Raw genomic sequence first — 22,399 nt, forward strand, 5'->3', positions numbered from 1 at the left:
TTGTCAATTCCAGTGCATCAATCAAAATGAGACAGTGGACTGGTCCTTTATAGGCTTACCCAAATCTACTCTGCTCATCAGCTGAGCTGCTGTGTTATTTTTAGTTTGATACATTTGTATTCAAGAGTGTCCTTCAATAAAAAAGTCAGGTCTAAAATTGGCTACAGTCTAATAGTAATCAAAAAAAACAAACCTTGCAACTGAGAACACTGTAAACATTTTAGAAAATTAGCCAACGATTCTTTATTAATAAGTGACAGAAAGTAAAATTACACTCAAAAGTTTTTTTCCAAAACCCATTTCTAAAGCAAACACACCAAAAAAAGAATCACGCCACTCTTTTTTTCTTAAACCATTAAAAGAACATTAGGTAAGCTAATGCAACAGCTGTCTGAGCTACTGCTTCCATAATATAATCCATAATGGTAAAAACAGCTTTTCCAGGCATTTTAGTGCAATTTATGCTGTTTGCAGGTCTTTTTTTCTTTGCATTCTCCATAATTTAGTATCAATTGATATCACTGTAGCTTATAAAATCCCCACTAATTCAAGACAACTCTATGTAGCAGTAACTTCATTTCCTTTCAGGGCTAGTATCAAAGTAGTTGTTTTGAATCCCAACATGATGAGCATCTAGGAAAAGCCTGAAGCTATTCTAGTGCTATACAAGTGGTGATGTATAATTGAACATTAAGTAATCCAAGTAATAGAAGTCATAGGTCAGCTGTCTCTCCTCCTTCGACAATTCCTTTAAATATTGCCTCACTACTTCTGTACTTGTTCTTTCATCAGATGAATGTCTGTCTTTGAATTTAGGAAACTTCAGATTGGCTGGAGCACCTACCAGCTGCAGAAAGTAATTGGCATCTTCTTCCAGGGTTTCAAACTTTCCTATAAAGTCATAGTTGATGAGGCAGGGATAACAGAGCTTACTGACTTGCTCCCAGTGAATGTCCATTCCTACTGGCCGGTGGGAATCCAACAAATACTGGATAAACTCCTTGAACTTAACTCCCGATCCTGTTTTCAGTGCTTCTTCATCTGCATTATGTCTATACTTTTTAATTATTGCCTTCCCAAATACGGGATGGTAATAGCTGTTTGGATGTTCAAACTTATCCCTGAAGGCAGATACCAGTCTTTCCATAGGATCACGTACAAATATAAACTTGGTGTACATGTTCAAGCGTGTGTAGATCCCTTTTAGGTCATAACTGTCCAATTTCCTTAGATGCTTTCCATAGTGCACATCATCATGGGAGATGTTGTTTGCTGAAGCAGCGAGTCCACTGAGCACCATGAGGACCCTTTTCCAGTTGGAGCAGCCTGCTTTTGGCACTTCACAGTACAAAACCTTGTGCCTGTCCTCTACGTAAATTCTTGACACCAGGTGCACCAGGTGGGTTTGCAGCTTCTTTCTGCTGTTGTGCTTCCTACAGAAGCCCTGCAGGAAGGCCCTGCGCTTTTCCTGGGTGCTGTCTATGTCCTGCCACTCACCACCCTTGACAAATGTCTTGTTTAATGGGTGCAGAGCAGGAGGTAAATACACCCCTCTGAACCAGCTGAGAGGGGACTCACTTGTCTTCTGCTGCTCAGGCAGCCGGCTCCTTGAGGAGGCAGCCACCACACCAGAAGGGTCAGCCCTGCCCCGCCAGTGCCTGCTGCTTGAGACAGCCATCTCAGGGTTACTGAGGCCTACAGGAGCACTTCTCCTCCATGCTGCTTTCCTTGGCATCCCCAGAGGCTGGAGTGTGAAATCCTGCAAACATGGAAAGGATCAGAGCTTAGAGCACAGTGACAGTCCAGCCCACTCATGTTGCAGCAGCAGCAAGGATGGTGGGGTGTGCTCATAACCAAGCCACACCTGGTACTACAAAGTCCCTTTTAAACCACTTGATCAATACACCTAATTTAGGAACAAGCTGGGCTAATTACTGAAATACATGCTTCTGAACATTACCTGTTAGCACACAGTAGGTCTTCCTACAAAAATAAATAGCTCAAGTCACACCTCTTATGAAATCAAAAACGGTTCACATAGAGGGGCTGACAGTCCTGGTAGGGGTGGACAGGCATTTTTCTCTACTGACACATTTTCCCCTGTGACAGCACTGGCACTGGTGGGGTTGCATGGTCATTCTCTGGAGTCCACTGGCACAATCACAGTAACAAGTGTTGGATCTACTCCCACTACTGAGACTTGGAGCAGCCCCTGTCCCCAGTGGTAGTAGGGGACAAAACCAGGGCCCCTAAACAGTTGACATCAGTTGGTTTGAGCAGGGTGTAGTGACAGACAAAATTGTCCCTCCAAAATGATCGTACTCCTACCTGCACACAGAGAGATGATAGAAGTGGATGCACTGGACTGAATGTACGTACAGGTGTCTGTGACAGAGATACCTGCTCCTGAGCTGCTTTCACAGCTGATAAGGAAAAATAGATGCCTTTGGAGCCTATTCCATCTGACTTATTTAAACATCAACATTTATGACACCAACTAACTAAACATTAACTAGTGACACTGCAAAGAATGTCAAAAGATGAGACTTTCGTCCTAAACATCTCTCTGTATGTCCCCAGCCATTGTGCAATCCACAAACTGCAGGAACAGTAAAGCTTGCATCTGGTTTGACGTCAGATTCTTCAGGGTCTTGAATCATGCAAGTTGACTGAAGAGTTTCTTGCAATATGGGTATTTCTGCTCACTCATTCCTCAGTGGATTTTCATGTGTCTGCTAAGCCTTGTAGATTTTTTTCTCCTGTTAGTAGGCAAGCCTGCTGCATTGGGACACCTCTACAGCTGCTTATTTTCATTACACATCTGGAGAGGGAGGATGGTGATAAGACAGGTTTTTAAGCATCTTGTTGCAAGTAACAGAAAAATGGTTAGGTGGACAGACAAGGACAGACTACCTGACTGCTTCTATGAACCTAACATTTTTGGAAATCTACATAAAAAGGCTTTTCTAGCATAAACTGATTAAACATTTACTGGAAAGTTGATTTGTGGACTGGCAGATCATATGTGTGGATTTGGGGGGATAATAAAGTTCATAGGCCAATTCAAATAAAGCTGTTAAAAAATCAGAGGAATAATGTAAGAAATGGTAATGAAGGGAACACAATTTGAATTCCAGTTTGAAAAAAGCCTATGAAAAAATAAGCAGTTCCAAGAAAAGTTAGCATATGTTGCAGTGTAATAATTTCCCATAACAAAAACAAACCCAGGGGATCAGGCTTTTCTGTACTGCTGCAAGCCACTGACAAGCAGGTCTTTATGCCACTGAACTGATTTTTGTATTGGTGAAAACAAATAAAAGAAGAAAGTTGTGCAGGACTTGTATGTCTGTGAGAGACAAGTCATGTTGGTGTTTTTAGAGATGCAAAAGGATACTTGAATTCATTGGATTTGATGTGGTCAGCTTTTCTAATATATTTTTTAAAAATGTATTCTGTCTAATATTTTATTCTTTAAAACAAATGAAACATATGTGTCTAGAGATTTATCCCTTCTGCCCTAGGATGGAAATAATTCAGGAGATAAGTCAGTGTGTAACAACAGAAAGCGGTGCTAGTAATAAACCAGGATATGACTATGAGCCCAATGGGAGTTTCAGCATCACAGTGAATGGCAAAGTGCCATTCTTACAACTGCAGAACCACAGACCTACAAATAATTTAAATGTTTTTACCTTAAATGGGAAACCTGAAACTTAAAAAGGTGAGATGAAAAGTATAGGATACTCAGAAACCAACTACACAATATAAGGCTCAACTGAAGTAGGAATAAAATAGTGACAGTGCTAAGGTGAATAAAGGTTGTAAGTTCATCAGTGCAACTCCGGTGATTTTGAAAATTTAGAAGACAGTCTCCAATGATGCATGGCTGTACTGCTGTTCCCCAATGCAGAGGAAACTCAGGGGAGGGCAGTACCTCATAACTTCCCATGGTATGTCACCTGAATTTAGCAGCCCATTTTTGTGCAAAGAAGCTTAAACCATCTGAATTCCAAACTAAAGCCACTAAAATGAGCCCTATACTTCAGAGGAAAGTTCAGCCTTCTCAAGCCATCCTGTCATCCTGAACTGGTGGAAGATGCCCTAGTTCCACTAGAACAGGAGAGAAAAAGACAGACTGAAAGGTGTGTCTGGTCTTGATTTTGTTCCATTTCAAAGAGTCTGCCTGGGATCCAGGACAAGCCTCGAGGGTAACCCAAGATGGTGCCAGAGGAGGATTGTATTTTAGTTGCAGAAACTGTGAATGCAGCTGTAGGAATCACTACTAAAACATTTTTGTGGGATTAAAATCTTCAGAGAAGGATGGACAGAACTATACAGAGAAATCTCAGTACCACCATAAAAGAACAATATATCCATAGTTGGAGGCAACTGGAAGGGGCTCCTTCCTAGTGAGCTGAAGCAAAAGGAGAAAGAATCACTTAGCAAAAAAGGCCCAATCAGAAAGCAAAATAAAAAAATAATCCCCAAAAGAAAACCAAAATCAAACCAAACCAAAACCCACACAGGCCTACCCCTCCATCCCTAAGCCAAATAAAAAGCCCCAAACAAAACCCCAAAACTCTAGGGCCAAAGCAATGATACAGGAAGATCTGAGGACCAAGAAGTTATCTGAATCTGTAAAATATTATTAGTTGCTTTCCTCTTCCCCTTCTCTCTGAGACACTTATCCCACTTATATTGGCTAATGCATGTTTTTGTGATCTCCATGAGGGATAGTATCCTTGCAGTAAATGCTGGCTGTAACTTGCTCTAAGGATAGGAACGGATAGTGATATTTTCCAAAGGCATAAATGGCTGGTACATTGCCATGGAAGTTTCCTAACTCAAAAAAAAAAAATTAAAAAAAGAAGAAGAAAGAAAGAGATCAAACCTTTCTATGCACTTGCCTGAGTAACTAGGTTAGTACCTAATAAAGGTGAGATGAATGAGAAGATGAATCAAGCTTTATTTTTGATAAGAAATATTTAACTAGACAGTTTTCTTAGGAAACTAAGAGAAATTGTTTAATAGATAGTGCCATGTTCCTTAAGCAAAGATGCCTGACAGTCTGACACTTATCTGTATGAAAGAGCTGAAAACCACACACTCTGAAAGGATTTAAATATTTTATGACACCAGTCTTAAATATAGAGAGCAGCCTTCTTTAGCTTGCTCTTGGTGTCAGTGATTTTTTGTTGTGCATTTTATGACATTTTAAAGATCTGAACACCTCCATGTTATATTTTTTTTTTCCCCACAGCAATAACAGGTAAACAAAACACTTTTAAAAAACATCCATGTCCATATAGCTACATTCCTAATGGTCCATCCCACAAGCTGCTGAGCACTGATGTTCTGAGAAACAGCTGGACATGCACCAACAACAGGCAGCATGCAGGCAGTGTCAGACACTGACTCTGGATCCAGATCTTCCCATGCAGACAGCCCTTACCAAACTCTTTGAGCCAAGTATCCAAGGACAGGAATGTCCATTTATGGCTTTCCAAAGTGCTGCTAAGTTTGGGAACCAGCTGCCTGGCATGGGAGTTGGACTCCGTGGTTACACTGGAAAGATGCAAGGCTGTCCTTAAGACATGCTGACAACCTGTGCAGGAGGCTGCACACATTTAGTCTGAGAATTAAAACCCAGGGAAGTGTTGTACTTTTGCCAGCAATTGTGCAAACTGTCCTCTGTTTGCGAGAACACATTTGAAAGGAAGTTAAGAAGTGGATGTGAGCCCAATTTAGAAGACTAAAACGGTATGCACATTGCCTCTGTCTCACTTTAGCTGGGCTGGAACTGAAAACATATTTAAAAATGAGTTTAAATTAGAGGAAAAAATTGAATTTAATGGAGTATTTGTGTGATGTGTGTTGAAACAAAAGGTATTTTAGAGTCATTAATGGGTTCATGTTTTTGTTTTTTTTTTTTTTTTTTTTAAGGATTTCTTCTCACTGTAAAAATAAGTAGCCAATACCGTCTTTTATACACATCTTTTCATTTAATATCTTCACAAGCCACTGAGGTAGAAGAGATTGACTACTGCCAAGAATGGTTAAGACTCATCCAATTATGCTTTGTGGTGATTTTTACAATGCATGTGTGGGATCTCATCTAGGCAGTTTGCAATTAGAGCAACTCACCATGCAAAAAGATAATGATGTATTGGAAAGGCTGATATTCCAGGGCTGATTTACAAAGATTTAATGGCCTGCAGTGCAGACAGCGCTGTATTTCCTCAATGCCTTAGTCCTGGATATTCGGTTTTACTAACAGGAATAACAAAATTAAATAAGCCCAACAGAAAACATAGCATGAAGAATAGTAAAGGAAATAAATATTCTCTTTTCTTGTGCTTTTCTCTGCTGCCAATTTACCTGTTCATCTAGAATCTCTCTGCAGAAAATTGACAAAGAGTAATTTAAGACAAGGTTCATTTTCCAGTTCACACTCAGACTCTATAATGATCAAGGAGCATATAGAGATGAGTCTCTTAATTTAGATTTTTAGCTGAAGGCAGCCTGAATACTGGAGGACTATAAAACACACATCCTCTTACTTGGATGGTAGGTATCTGTGAGTCTTTGAAAACTTTGGAACCAGTAGTTTCAGCCTGAAACCTCAAGTTTTTCACATAATAGTCGGATGGGGCTCTGAGCAAACTGATTTAGTTCAAGATGTCCCTATTCATTGCAGGGGGACTGGATTAAGTGACCTTTGAAAGGTCCCTTCCAACTCAAACTGTTCTGTGATTCTGTGATAATTGTTGGGCACACTTAGAAGAATCTCTTAATCAGAGGACCATGATTGTGGCAGATAGCTCGGACTTGGTATGCAGTTTAAATGTGAGGGAAAGTTTACACTTTCAGCAAGCCAGTGAAGCCTGGATCTGTTACTACCTCACTTCAGTTGTACCAACATGAAGAGCTGTACGTGTATGTGCGAGTTTTCTTCAGCCTGCCAAAAGGAGAGATTATCCTAACTTCTTTTTTGCTAGAAGACTATTTGGAAAACGTAATTCAGAATGTCCAGACTCCTCTACTACTACTATGCTACCTGAGCTAACATGTAAATATGCTCAGAACTCTCTCATATCATAGCAGTTTAGCGTAATGTTGCTGAGCTAAACAAACTCCCACAGGATCTCCCAATGGAGAGACTATTCAGGCTGCCCACAAGTGACAGAATATATTTGCTGATGAGGTGCTTCACCTTCTGTGCAGTGGAGATAAACCTCTTGATTCATCACTTGTGCTTGTATCAGCTACTCCAAAGATAATAGGCATTACTAACCCTTCACCTCCCAGCAGAGCCATGAATTTTTGGCTTATCTAATTTATTCAGGGCATATCACTGATGCTACATTCCTCAAAAGCCAGAGGCAAGACCTTACTGCAACAGACACCACATTTTCCTCTGAGATATGTATCCCTAAAACACATGTACTTGTACCAAGCATCTCAAAGATTACTAAACAGGTTGAGGGGAAAAAGAATAAGAAAAAAGAGTATACAAGATGCTCAGAATTTCCTTCAGAGACTAAGAGGCAAACCTCATATTTTGGAGCTGAATTCCAATTAGGTTCAAAGGGGATCCTTGTGAACTCTGAGCCAGACACAAAATAGAGTAACTGATCATAGTAAGGAAAAAAGTACTGCAGGTAAATTTTAATTAACAGATACCAGTAATTTTAAATACTGCTTTTCAAAACACAGCTTTGTAAATCAGTGACTATTGCCCCTAGAATCTGTTAGCAGAAAGTCCAGCATCTCATTGCACAGTGACTTGGAGTTATGGCAAGGATACAGACCAAGATAGTGAAGAAGGAAAGGGCAGAGGGAAAGAAAGGATTTTTCTTTTTATATGGCATGGGCAAGTGTCAGTGATTGGTGTGGAAAAATTTGAAGGGAGAGTAATGTCCAGAGATGGTTTTGGAGGAGAACAATCCAGGCCCACAGGCAGTGGGGAAAGTGGAGAGGCCCAATGGGGTAAGATAAACAGTAACATTATCACAAGTATAGTAGTGTACTTAAGAAGGAGACAGGAGAAATCCATTTGTCTTTGGCTGAGACCTCATAGATACCTGACTCCTGGCTTTGCACCAGCCTCCCCTCCTCTCCCTGCCCTGTCTTGATCTACAGAAAGCAGAAAGTCATGCTAATGAGGCAAGACAGTCTGCACGAGCCACTTCCACAAGCTGATTCACATGGTCAGCAACTTGGATGAAGGAAATTAAGCTCTAATTTACTTGCCAATTCTTGATCAAATCTGGAATTAACTCCCTCCTGTTTCCACCTTCACAGTCAAAGCATTTGGATTCTCCAAAGCATGCTTTGAATGGGAGGAATAAGAAAGATCAAGGCATAAATAATAGAAAAAGTAGCAATAAAGACGCTTATTATTATCAGAAACTAAGTTTTGCATGATAAAGATTCACCAATACAACTGCAACCAAGTATAGCAAATAAAAAAGTGCTCCACTCACTTATTACTAATAAATAAATAATAGTGAAGGTCACTTGATAGCAATAATAAATTGGTTTCAGGATAGTGCAATGCTGATGCTGCATGTCTTGCCTCCTGATAAGAGTTTTATGGTGCTGGTTCTTTGCACTGTAACAATACAGACTGAAAAGAAGCACAGAGCCACTGCAGCCCAGACAGCTAGTGTTTGGGCAGAGTCTGCAGCCAATTTACATGGAATGCATGTCTCTAGATGTTCAGCCAAGATACACTGTTAATAAAAAGCAATTTTCAGGTCGTGGACCTCTTAACACTTGGCCATATTTAGCCCAACCTCCTTCTTACCTAGCAACACTTCTTTTGGGTACAGGTAAACTGGTGTGTTCAAATTGTTTAATTCTGAGCTCAAATCTCCTCTTTATTAGTAAAACCTAAGTCAAACACTGTGGTCAGTGGCCAGAAATCTTCACCAACACTCATTCACATTTCTATACAGAACAACAAAGCACTTTAAACAACCTGAAATTCAAAATGGACTAAATTAAGCATGCAATATTCATTTTATGAAGCATAGTGCTTCATAACAAATAAGTTTACCTTATGTATAGAGGGAGCTTAAGTCTGAAGATGACACTTTCAGGCAATCTCTGTATATTACATATTGATCTCTTCTTTTAACTCATTAAGTAATGCTAATGTGCCTACTTTTTCATAAGTTAAAGCACAGAAGCAAACCAAATTACCTAAACAGTTCCTGCTGTTGACAATTGCTATTTTCAAGTGTATTTGAAACACGTCTTTGAAAACAAATAGTGTCTCTTGCATGTTCACAACTCAAGCTAGGCAGGAATTTTTAAGCACATTTTATATTTCAAGCAACATCTATTTTTCTCTCTAAAGAAAAGGGACGCCAACATTTTTTATCCAAAGAGAGGCCACGTCTCAGCCCTGCTGATCAACACCCAGCCTGAACAAGAGAGACCCTATACCCATTTCCTTGTCTGCATGAATAGACATATTTTGCAGGAAGCTGACCAAACTCCTGGGTGTTAATCCCGGAGGTTAACCCTGCACACTTGGACTGAAACCCTGGCTCCCATTTCCCAGCAAGTGCTTTGAGAATAGAGGCCTGAAATCTAATGCTGTGCTTCTGCACACAAAGCAGAATTCCTCACATTAGTGGCTGTGGCAAGATTCACAGTTTTTTGGTGGTTTTTTCTTGGTTTGTTGTGTTTTTTTTTTTTTTTTTTTTTTTTTTTTTTTTTTTTTTTTTTAATTTTTTTTCTGGTAAACAGAATCCATCTCTATCTTGTTTACAGGTAAACACACTTATCTTCCAGCATAAACAAGACATCTTGCTCTTTTAGAAATAATAAGAAAAGTTTCAAATGAAACTAAGTTCAGATGAAGAATATTAATGTATATTCAGGCATGAAGAATTCAATTTCTCCCAAATTGCTTTGGAAGAGACACTAAGATCTCTTGAGGTCTCAAAGCATTTTCCCTTCAATCAAAATTAGCATTTAATTCAAATTAGATGACTTTATTGGTAAATAAAAAAGAAATAGAAATGTAAATGCACTCAAGGTTGGCAAATATCTCAAATACATGTTTGCCTACATTTGTACACTTTTAAATAAATTTGTGTGTTAATTTCTAGACAGAAAAGATAATACTTGAGAATTGATTGCATTCATAAATGACAGTGGGAAAAAATAGACTGTGAATTGACAAAGGGCATTATTCACTGTACACTCCATCCTCACTGACCCTGTTTCACTGAATGGGGCTGTCATGTCTATCCCAGGTAAAAGAAAATACACTAGCTTATTCTGTAGCAGATTTTTGTGTGGCTATCCACTCAATATGCATCAATATGCAAGCAGTGCCACAGCTGATCAGTGTGCCACCCAAACACTAACTAGTTCAAGCACCATCCCTCCTTGAAGCACAGGAATCATAAGAGCAGCACTGTGTTTAAGGGTAGCTGCACCTACCAGAGCCAGAGTGTTTGGTTTTAAGTGAGTCCCTTGACCTTCACACTTCATTTTTCCATGTCTGTAAACCACAGAAAGATAATAATTGCCTAGCCCATGTGAATATTCCTACTTTCTGATTAACACTGGCAGAAAAACTTTGCCATTTTATAGAGCAAGAAAAGACACAAAAATCTGATAACTGGGATTGCCACACAACTTCCTCACCAGGCTGCCCTTCATTGCTTAAACCTCACACAATGTCTTTCAATACTTCTGCTGAGCATTCAATTTGTTGCGTATTCTAATGTTTGGTGGTGTTTTTTTTTTTTTCCATAAAAAGAATAATTCTTCATAAAATTTAAGATATTTTTATCTTCAGACACTGCACTTATGTTCCTGTCTCTATGGCCTGAGAAACAGTTTCCTCCACAAGGGACTGAGAAGGTTCTCACATAATAGTGTCTGCTGTACTTATTTAAATAATAGTTCCTCCTGCATTTTTTTCTGAGAGTCACCACCTTGCTGCTATGCACTAATCAGTGAAGGACTGTTACATTATCTGAACTCAAAGGGGGCAGAGAATCTTATCAGAAGCAACCTTTATCAGCTTGGAAGAAAATGTTATGGGTAGGGAAAAATGGAACATTTTTTCCCAACTGATTTTATCTGATAATATATCAGATGAAAAATTAAAAATTAATTTAAAAAATGCAACTTATGCTTACTCATACAAAATGTGCAGGGGGAGCAGGAAGGATCTCATATTCAACCAGACATGGCTCAGAGCTGTCTACCTCAAACAAGTGAACAAGTGAGAACCTACAGGACATGACCAGGTGACCCACCTAGTGGATCAGGGGAAAAGAGGAGTGGCTGGAAAGTTGTCTAGTGGAAAAGGACGTGGGGGTGCTGTTTAACAGCAGCTGGATCTGAGCCACTGTGTGTGTGCCCAGGTGGCCAAGAAGGTCAATGGAACCTTGGTTTGCGTCAAAAATCGTATGGCCAACAGGACTAGGAAAAGGTTTGCTCCTTTGTACTCAGCACTGGTGAGGCCACACTTCAAGCCTGGAGCAAGGAAGATTTATTTCCCTTGGTGGAGAATGATCAGCTTAGGGAATATTTAAGCAAACTAGACAGAAACAAGTCCTTATGGAACAGAAACAAGGAGCTTATGGAATGCACTCATGAATGTTGAAGGAGCTGGAGGATGTCAGCGTGAGCCTATTCTTGATTATCTTCAGAAGATCATGGTGACTGGGGAAGGTTTCCTGAGCACTGGAAGAAAGCAAACATCATTCCTATCTTTAAGGTTGGATAGCAAGGAAATAACAGCTGATCAGCTTCGCCTCATTACCCCGGGAGCATGACGGAGCAAGGGACTATTCCTCCCCAGGTGCATTTCACCCTGATGAACTTCATGAGGTTACTGTTGGTCTATTTCTCCACCCTGGAGGGTACGCTCCATCACATCATCCTAGTACATAATGAAGAAGTTAAACGGTATTTATTCAGTTGTGACCCCTGGGGTACTCCACTGGTGACTGTCCTCCAGCTGAATCTCATGTTGCATGGATTTATGAAAGGGAAATTGAGCCTGACCAGTCTAATAGCCCTGTACAAGGAGATGACTGGATCAGTGGTGAGGGGAGAGTACTGGATCTTGTTTATCTCAGATTTACTAAGGCTTTTGGCACTCCCATAACACCTTCATGAAGTACAGGTTAGGTAAGTGCTCAGTGAGTTGGACTGAAAACTTAAGCTCAAGCAGTTGTGCACGAAATGCAGCTGGAGGCCATTCACTACTGCCCCAAGGTCGATGGTGGGTCCAAAAGTGTTCCACATCTTTGTTACTGACTTGGATGATGAGACAGAACATACCCTCGCCAAGTCTGCAGGCAATACAAAATTGGGAGGAGTGGCTGATACACCAGAGGGTTGTGCTGCAATTCACAAGGACCTCAACAGACTTGAGAAATGGCTAAACAGGAATTTCATGAGATCTGACAAAATGGAATGCGAAGTCATGGAGCTGGGGAAGAACAACCCCAGGAACTAGAACAGGCTGGGGGCTGCAGAGTGGGAAAGCAACTTTGCAGGAATGGACCTGAGGGTACTGGAGAACAAGCTGCCTGTGAGCCAGCAATGTGCTCTCAAAGCAAAAAAGGCCAACAGCCTCCTGGGCTGCATTAGGCAGAGCAATTCCAGTAGATCAGGAGAGGTGATCCTTCACATTTACTCAGCCCTGGTGAGACACAGACACACTGGGAGTGCTGTGTCCAGTTCTGGACTTCCCAGTGCAAGAGACATGGGCATGCTGGAATGCATCCAGTGCATAAATGGACATGGAGGTAGATATATGCTGGAGTGAGTTCAGTGAAGGGGCAACAAAGTATTTAAAGATTAGGAGCATGTGACATACAAGCAGTGGCCAAGAGAGCTGATGCTGTTTAGCTTGGAGAAGAGGAGGCTTGGAGAGATCTTATCAATGTATATAACCTGGAAGGGAAGAAGTGGGGGAAGTAAAAATGATGGTGCCAGACTCCTCTCAGAGGTGTCCAGTGACAGGACAGGATGAAATGGGCACTAAGTGAAATACAAGGAATTCCATATAAATACAACAAAATACATTTCTACTGTGTGAATATTAAGCACAGGCATCCAGGAATATCCAGGAATAGAAGAACCAATATTCTTGAAGGTACTCAAAATCCAGCCAGATGTGACCCTGGGCAACCTGCTCTTTGAGTAAGGGGGGTAGACAAGATGATCTCCAGAGATGCCTTCCAACCTCAACCATTAGGTGATTCCATAAAGCACATGAGGGTGAAACAATAGTTCAGTTTTTAGCAGGCTAAATGCATTAGCTCTCTCATAGATTTTCAAACTCTTAATTTTGGGGGAATAAAGTACGTAACACTGAGGAATATGATCCCAAACTGGGAAAACAGAAGAAAGGGCCATACCTATCAGATAACCTCAAAGTGGCAGGACTTGGAAGCTGGCATAAATGGACTGAAGTTTTTTTTAGCTAGGTCATTTGAGATGATGAAGGGGATAGAGGAGAAAACTGGAGTAAACTACAGCAGTGCACAAAGGCAGCCAAGGACTTTGGTTTGAACTGTGAAGTTTTCAATCATGTTAATACAGATTTATTACACCATGTGCCCAAAGTAACCTTCAGGTCACAAGCTATTCCTCATCATGGTCTGTGCAACAAACTTATATTGTCATTTAACAGAGGTTTGAGTTATCTTTGACTTCTTTTCTTTTGCACAAGGTGTACACATACTGACAGTATGTCAGAACTGCAGTTATCTGTGGTCCAGCCCAGCTCTAGTAAGTACATTGCCTCATCACTATCCTTTCTGTGTTCCTCCTTCACAACCCCATGTGCAGAAAGGGAAATACTCCCTGACAGAGCACTTAAAAGACTGAGGGATGGATGTGCTGCTTCAAGAGAGTCTGCCTGGACAAAAAGCTCCTCAGTGACAAAACAGGGGGACAGATATTGTGGAGCACTCTCACTAGTCTCCCAACTTGACCTGCAGCTTCACTGCAGAAGGGATGGGCTCAAGTCTGAGCTCAAACACAGCTGGGATTTTAACCCAGAAGTCTGACTCTGCAAGTAACTTCAACTTCCAAATGCAATTACACATATTCTTGTCAGTTCTTCAGAGATTCAGAGGCACTGGACACAACTGTATGTAGGAGTGTATATTAAGACCACAACACAAGCAAATATGAGTGTTAAGGATGAAACATAAAGGATTTCCCCAGACACATTTTGATTGGTGGTCTGTAATGAGCTGTTTTGCCAATACTGTTACATAGAAACACAAGGGTTTTTTTTTTTTTTTCCTTGCATTTTTCTCAGCAGTCATTAACATGCTACAGTAAACAGGCTGTACATTGGTGCCAGGACTTACCCTTGAAGTTGCAAAGGTAGTTAAAAACAGCTATTGAAAAGCAGAGTGTGTGCTACATCTGGTTGACTGCTGGTAGTAGATGACCACTGCTGTTAAATGAACTTATAGATTTATATACATAAATGACAAAAATGGTGTTTGAGGAAAACCAGCAGATGCCTTATAATTAAAGGGAACAAAAGCTAGTGAAGATGACAACTGTAGTGAAAGGTTTCTGGAAGCAGCTACTCCCTTAGTGTTTTGTCTATGGCATGTTTCATTAAACTTTGCTTAGGCTTTAGAAAGAGCTGAGAACCACACGGAAACCACAGTGGTCTTCAAGGTTAGAGAGGTCCCAGATGCACACAGACAGTCAGGGGTTTATCCAGCAGGAGATCACTGGGACAGCAGCTTTATCATTGCTTCATCCCCTCTCTGTTTCACTCACCTCTCAACAAGATATTTCCAGCTATTTGCCCCTTTGCACTCCTGCTCCTGTCAAGTCGTAACATCATCCATCTTCTGCAGAGAGCTTCTCCCTCACTTAAGTTTCTGGCAGCAAGTTTAACTCACTGTTGCTGAACTGAACTTAAAGGGGACTAAAGGACTAAATTTACCCTGCATATAAAATTTTAAGTTCAGTATTGAAAATGAAAAGAATCCTTCCGTGACAGATATTCCATCAGGATCAACACCAGTTTAAATATTTTTTTTGAAGCAATACGAAGTGCTTCTGTAATTGTGCCCGAAATGACAGACTTGAAAACGAGATTGATTTCTGTTCTGAAACACTCTTCCAGTTCTTGGAAATCTAAAGGAAGTTCATCACCAGCTAAAGTAGTGCCCATTTAAATGGGAATGTCTACAAATCAACTTTTAACAGCTTTGTTTAGATACATTCAGCATATCAAGACAATGCAATATTCCTTCAGAATTAGATACTCTTAGGTTATCTGCAGAGAGACAGAGCAGGTGAACCATTCAATGAAGGCAAGACAGTGGCATGCAGGAAAAGACCAAGATTGGTCACACAAAGTACAGCACATGATCCACCCTTTGAAAACGTGGCGATTTTTTTTTTTTTATTCACAATACATTCTTCCTCAGAAAAGGGCAATGTCATGCACCGAGCAGATTTTGTCACACAGAAAATCTGCAGAATTAGGTCTCCAATCAACCATTCACACACTGCCAATGTTACCTCAAGTTGTGGTTTAAAAATACAAGTGCCCCCCCTTCTGGCCAACAAAGACTCCCAAAAGTGGCTTTGCGAGAGATTTCGGGCTAATTTTAAAAAGCAGTTTTGATTATAAAAGTTAATTAGACTTGTTCTAGGGTATAAACTCTCAGCCAAAGCACATAACTCCCATTAAATTACAAAATATTTCTACAGTTAGTTTAAAAAATGAAAGATTTCCTTTGCTTATGCAATGCCACGTTCTGGACTAAATATCTATCCATCAGCTTCTCAATAATGAGAATATTGTAAAAACTCTGAATATTGCTTTGTGCCACAGCACCAAGCTTCCCATAAGTGTCCAGACATGCAAGGGTTTACTTGGTGAAGAGTGGTGCCAGCTCAGGCCACTGAAAGTGACACACTGACATCTGTGCCATGCTCAGCCATGGCAGGGGACTTGCTGTTAGACCCAAACCAGGCTGCTTTAGGTGGTCAGTCCCCTGTCAGATTTGTCCTTCACGTTGGTGATCAGCTCACAGATAACTGTGATGTAATTACTCCAGTGCCTCAATATATAGCTTAGAAGGAAGATGGCTTAAGGGAGGGTAATTGCTGGACTGCAAATATTTTAATGACTGCTTTTAAGTGGCATTTCAAAGTAAATCTCACAAACAAGCCAGATGCCCATTTATATGCCATCTGAATAACAGCATTCAGCAAGAGGACAAGAAGCCAAAGGATGACAAGCAAGCACACTGCTTCTGTGGGGTCGGGTTCTTTCACTCTACAAAGGCATGTCATTGAGGAAAGCAAACTCTGGGTTTCCTCCTCTCTTTCTGGTTAGAATTTTTTTTTTTCAGTTTAGTTCCTATATGCTTTTCCTGATGCTGAAATTACAAATTACAATATATAAAGGTTTTTTCATAAATAATTACTCTTGATACAGTAATAAAGACAGGACAGAAAATGCCTCCGCAAGCAATGTCACAGTTTAGGGCAGCCTTGATGAGAATTCATGGCAGAAATAACCTAAGAAACACTGAAATACACTGCTTACATATGTTGATCAGGTATTTGTATCAATAGCTTTCTGCCTTTTAAAAGGAATACTAGCAAACAGAAAGGAGAAAAAGGTATAATGTTTTGCTACAAAATTTGGTACCAATGAACAAATTACATCTGGGCTTTGTCCTCAGCACCAAAAGGGGAAGTAGATGAACTGAATTGCTTAAATGACAAATCTTAGATCAAAATGATAGCTACCCTTGTGAATTCAACACATCTGCAGAGCCAGCCAGTTGTCTGACATGTGCTCCTTAGCACACCTGTACTGTTAATATTAGTGTATCTTGTGAAGTTTTACTTTCTACTTGCCACAACTCTTCTGCCTAAAAAATTAATTTAACAAAAAGTATGAAAGTTTCCAAATACCTGATTAATTGTCTCTTGTTGCATTTTTTTTCCAGACTCTGAAAGAGAAAGAAAAAAATAGTTTGCATATATTCTAATCAATATGATAGGGAACATGCAGAGCAACAAACAGTAAATTAGTAAAAAAATAATCAAAACCTATAATTAAGAAACATAATTTAATATGTGGAAATTACTTGATAGTTTGAAATGGAAATACACCTAAAATAAAAGAAACACAAGCCTCTCTTATAAAAGAGATGTGATAGAAAGAAGATTGAGATAGGTAGCCAGTCTTGCTAACGTGGAACTCCACAAAAAATTTAAACATTAAAAGGGGAGGAAAAAAAATCTAATATGCAGGATTAAGCCTCTTAATGTTGTAATATGTATTACGTGACCAAGAGACTGGTAGCATCCAGCTCAGGATTTAACCACTGGAGTAGAAAAGCAACTTCTGCCATTACCTTAAAATAAAATTAAATGCGAGTGTCAAGACTGAGGCTCAGCACCAGCTGGCCCAGGAAGAAATTCTATCCTGATATTATCCACAAAGTGGCAAGTTGAATTATGGTCTTGTTTCCTTTTTCTGGCCTTCTTCTGCAGTGTCCTTCAGTGTGCTCCTGGAGATAAAATCAAAACCTAGACAGAACACTGCTTTTCTACACTGTCTGGGACTCTAGCAGCAAGGACACTTCAAATCTGTTCTTTGCTTTTTGACCAAAAGGGGCAATAATTTGCTTCATTTACTGCTCCTATGCACTAGTTGTCAAAAGGGCAGTTGGTATCAGTTTGCTACTGGAGACTGTCCACACATATTGGGGAAAGTCAGGAATTTCACACTTGCCTATCCAGCTAGGCTACGTGCACCCCGAGGGTTTTTAAAAATAATAATGATAGGATAGGAATTACAACCTGTCAGTATCACTATTAACTGTCAGGGGCGCTTGCCTAGCTCAGGTGGCTGCCACTTCCAGATCTGGAAAGTATACTCCATTTCTTCCATATTGATAAGTGTGGCACAAACAGAATTTTTAAAATGAGGTGAAAATATTTAAAGTGTTAAAATACAGACTCAAGGGACAATGATCCTCCCTTCCCATCCCTGAGACTACTCCTCTTTTCAATGAAAGCATTATAGATTATTCAGATGAAGATAATTACTTTAGGCTATATTATAAGATTGTCTCTTATGATAATTGCTTCCTGCATGCTTGTGTTGTATTTTTATTTGCTAAATGTAAAAACTATGCTTTTAAAAAACTCCACAGAACTATCATTTGGGGGAGACTTCTTAAAATGTATTCCCTTGCTCACTGAGTTAATCTTTAGGAGAAATAAGACTTATTCTTGTAACAAATATTTTAGCCAAATAGATTGTTGGTAATAGAAGATTAAAGGGGTATATGTTTTTAGCATTCTCTAATGATATACAAGTTGCTATGAAAGCAGGGTGTTTGAAATCTCTGGTTAGATCAACACTATTTTGCTCAGAGGTTTGTGGACTTTGAATACTGATGCTTTCCTGTTTCCCAGTGCATTTGTTTTTAGGCTATTTTGATTCACTTTAAAGGAATTTTAATAACTTTCTGTTGACAGCATGGACAGCTGGTCTTGAGAATTAGTGAAAATTCACTTGCTGACTGAGGAAGGAAGTGACATCAATGAGTTTCTAAAGTCAGGCCTGAGGGAAAAGTGTGCTCTGCCAGAGTAGCCTTTCATGCCATTGTATTTCCAGTGATGCCTCAAGATGCAGATTGCATTATCAATCAAACTTGTGGTTTCTCCCTCAGATAAATATAGAAAAAAGAACAGAAAGACTGGGAAAGACCTGTGCAGCCATTCCTGACTGAGAAGAAGGTGAATATCTTATAACACCTAAGAAGAAGGTGAAGAAGAATTTATGCTAATTCTTTCCTTGTTCTCTCTTCTTTCTTTTTGTGATTTAAATGTACAGTATCAAGGAAAAGGCAGTTGCAGAAGTGGTTTTATCATACGACAGCAATGATGACATGGGTTAAACAGGACAGAGATTGACTGTTGGGCTGTTAAGGTTAGAAGAGAGATCAAATTCAAGGTCACCACTAAATTGAATACTGAGTTCTCCATTTATTCGCTAGATGATCCTTGTCCTCATCAGAGAACAACTATGTGCATTTGGCAGAGTCAGCACTTGTGCTTAGAAGGGACCAAGGTCTGTAATAACAGACACACTGCAAATCTGGGTGGAAACCTGCAAAGTCCTGGTGTGTATTGTACTATTGTTTAAGAAGAAACATCACAAAAAGCAGTGAAAAAACATGACACCTACAGTGCTGAAAGGGGGTTCAGTTTCCAGCTGCCAGAGGCTAACTATAGGGCAGGACAAGACCATTGAAAGTGGGCAGAATTTTGTTTGTCCTACTTTGGGGTTTTTTGTTTGCCTTTTTTTTTTTCCCTTTAAATTCCCAGAATTATCTTATAACGACTAGTTGCTAATTTTTTTTTACTTTTGGCACTCCCACTTTTGAGGAGGATGTTCCTCTGTCAGTGCCTTGCAATCATTTGTGGGACCATCAACATTCACCTGCAGGATTCAAAAAACACCACTGGAGAGGCTGCCCCTTATTCAAAGGATGTGAAGCAATGGGACACTGACAAAACCAGAACTGTCAGAACATGCCAGCCAGTCCTACAGGCAACCCCTGTGCCAGTCTCATGAAATTCAGGTAATACTTGACACTTACAAGAAGTTTCATTTCTAGTAGATGTACACATGCTAAATTAAATTTTTTTTGACAGTTTCTCCCAAGCCACTGCAATGATGCAGCAGCTTGTGCAACTGCCATCTGAAAACTTGCATGGAAGCTGCCCAGTAGGTAGCCCGAGCAGTCCCAGAGCATACCTTCCACAACTCAGACTGCTTGTGAGCAGCTTGCTCTTCTCCTATATTTCTTCTGAAATGTCATTTTTCTACCTGTCATCTTGCAAACTGTTCCTAAATGGGCTCAATAGTGCCACCTGAGCTAAAAATCACAAGCAAATCCAAAGGCCTTAATCATAGACAAATAACTGATACTTTGTGATTCAAAGGTTGTATTTACCAGTATGGACTATGATTCTTATTTGCTGACACTGTGCTTTTCTACCATGCTAACTGAGGCCAAGCTGCTGCAACTGGATTCCAGTGATGTTTTTTGCATCAGGGCTGGAGAAACATACCTCTCCCAATTAATTTTTAGTGATATTCTTTTGTCTCTCTAGTTGCAAAAAGTGTAATGGGTGGTGGCTGGTTGAGATAAATGGCCTTCTTGGGTTGACCTCAAGCTATATCACTTTAGAAAAAAAAAATTACAACAACATTGTTTAAAAGAATTCTCTGTATGTTCATACAGTAATTAGTACAGTAATTCCTGTTTCCAGGGCAAGTTGTTTTTTTCAATTTTTTTTTTTTTTTTTTTTTTTTTGGCTGTCCATGATTAAAAGATTACCTTACTGAGAGGAATAATGTATGTTTTCTAAAGTAACTGACAGCTGCAAGACAGGAGAGTGTGCCATAACTGCTGCTGTCATGAGGAACGGCAACACTGACTGCTCAGCCTTATGCACACAGCCTACACAGAGAACAACACGTAATTATGCACTCTATGCCCTGCTTACCTCCATACAAAGGAATGGCATATTTGTGCAGGTTTACAGATTAATCTGCTGTAATTCCCTTTAATGTTAAACTACTTCCAGCTCAATTGTAATTAAGATCACCAGGTACAAAAGATTCAGATTGGAAATATGAGTACACTCCAACAGAACAAATGACAGCTTGATGCTGTTCTTTATGTTCAAATAGTTGGATACATTAAGGATTTTGACAGCATGTTTGTTCTGTAAGTATGTAGATGAAAAAACAAAGGTTTCATTTCAAAAGCAAAGCATTACTACTGTATTTAATTAGAGAGGAAAAATCCCTGAAGTATACAGATCTGCCAATTTATGTGATGTGACTGCTATAAGACCTAGCAACAAAGGATTATTTTTTCCTTCCAAAAATCAAATCCAAATTTATATATACTAAAGCAACCATCATCAATGTCAAAATAAAAGCTTTGGAATACAAAGTTTGCTTCCTTAAGTCTTCAGATAATTCTACTAATATTTGTGGCATGCTAGAAAGGAAGGGGATGAACAGAAATGCTGAGTCTGTTTCTCTGTTCCCAGGTATCTGAAGTTTTCCAGAAAGACTGAGAATAGTGTGGAGATCTCAGGGGGCAAAGGGGACCCTCAGCCTTGTTCTGAAACTGCCAAATGCATAATCTGGAACAGCCATATTCACTTAACTTCAAGTGGGAATGGTACTTCTAAAAAATAATTTCTGAAGAGGGAATTTGATGCTTTAATATCAATTTAGTTTTGCTTTTCCAGCTTCTGAAATAAACCCTACCAACTTCATCTTTTACTTTATGTTTCTAGACTTAAACACATATGCAATCTATTAAGTTGTGACCCACCCCACTTTGATTACTGCAGTCGTGATATACCGGCACAGATTCTGAGAAGTGTAAATAAATCAAAGCACTTATTTTTTATAAACTTCTGCAGCAAATTCCCATGGCACCAGAGCCTGGGGAAGAAACACTCAGATTTGTTTTTCAGGCTTATAGCAGACAAGGTGTGACATTAACAGATTATCTTCTGTGAAAGCCTGCAACTAGACACACAAAGATTAAAATATTTAGGGCAGAACCATATATTTCCTATGTATTATCAGCAGAATCTCTGGAGTCTGCAAGCAACACAGCTCTTGCAGACCTGCACATCATTTCCTCCTCCTTCTAACAGGGAATTCAATAAACTGAAAGTGCTCATTTATATCATTGCCTTCAAAACCTAGTTTAGCTTTCCCTTGCACCTCTATGATAATTATGCAACTGAATATGATTACAGTGGCCTAAAAGATATTAATCACAACTTCATGGTATTGCATAATCCTTCTCAGTTGTCACAATGCCAACTCATAAGTTGCCCTGGCAGAAGGAAACATAAAAAGAAACCCAAGTTGATACTGATTGAAGCAAATGAAGGAAAGTTGGCCATCTCAAAACACTGAAACTCTCACAGCATTCCAAAGTCTCCCTACCTAATTTTTAGTGATTACTTTTGATATGAAAACAGACCTTTAATTGTCAGTCTCTAATAAGGATGCAGAACTGTTCCCTGGGAGGTTCAAAGGACCCTGGGAAACTAAACATTTACGAAAGCTTGAGTAGCCAAATGTCTTGTGCTGATTAACATAGACCATTCAGTTTCCACCTAACGAAGTCATAACAAGAAGGAACCCCAAAGGAAAAAAAAAAATTGGACTGACAAAGGAACATTAGTCTTAATAAGACTGAGGACTCTCATTCATTAATTCTGTTGAGTGTAAAAAGGAGGTGGGGGTATAACTCAAATTCATTCCTGGACCAAATCCTGCATTGACTAACAT

At 39.7% G+C, this 22,399-nt stretch overlaps 1 protein-coding gene across 1 annotated transcript in view; it reads right to left on the bottom strand.

The window, feature by feature from the left end:
• Nucleotides 1-301: 301 nt before the first annotated feature.
• The window catches only part of CHST9 (carbohydrate sulfotransferase 9), a 79,764-nt gene continuing 57,666 nt past the window's right edge, over nt 302-22,399 (bottom strand). Inside the window, exons 2-3 of the mRNA XM_053945756.1 lie at nt 16,960-16,997; nt 302-1,759 (exon numbers count right to left, since the gene is read on the bottom strand). Coding sequence (XP_053801731.1) covers nt 662-1,759; nt 16,960-16,997 — 1,136 coding nt within the window. The 3' untranslated portion in view covers nt 302-661. The remainder of the gene's footprint in view (nt 1,760-16,959; nt 16,998-22,399) is intronic.

This window comes from Vidua chalybeata, chromosome 1, assembly GCF_026979565.1.
Source record: "Vidua chalybeata isolate OUT-0048 chromosome 1, bVidCha1 merged haplotype, whole genome shotgun sequence".
NCBI classification, from domain to species: Eukaryota; Metazoa; Chordata; class Aves; order Passeriformes; family Viduidae; genus Vidua; species Vidua chalybeata.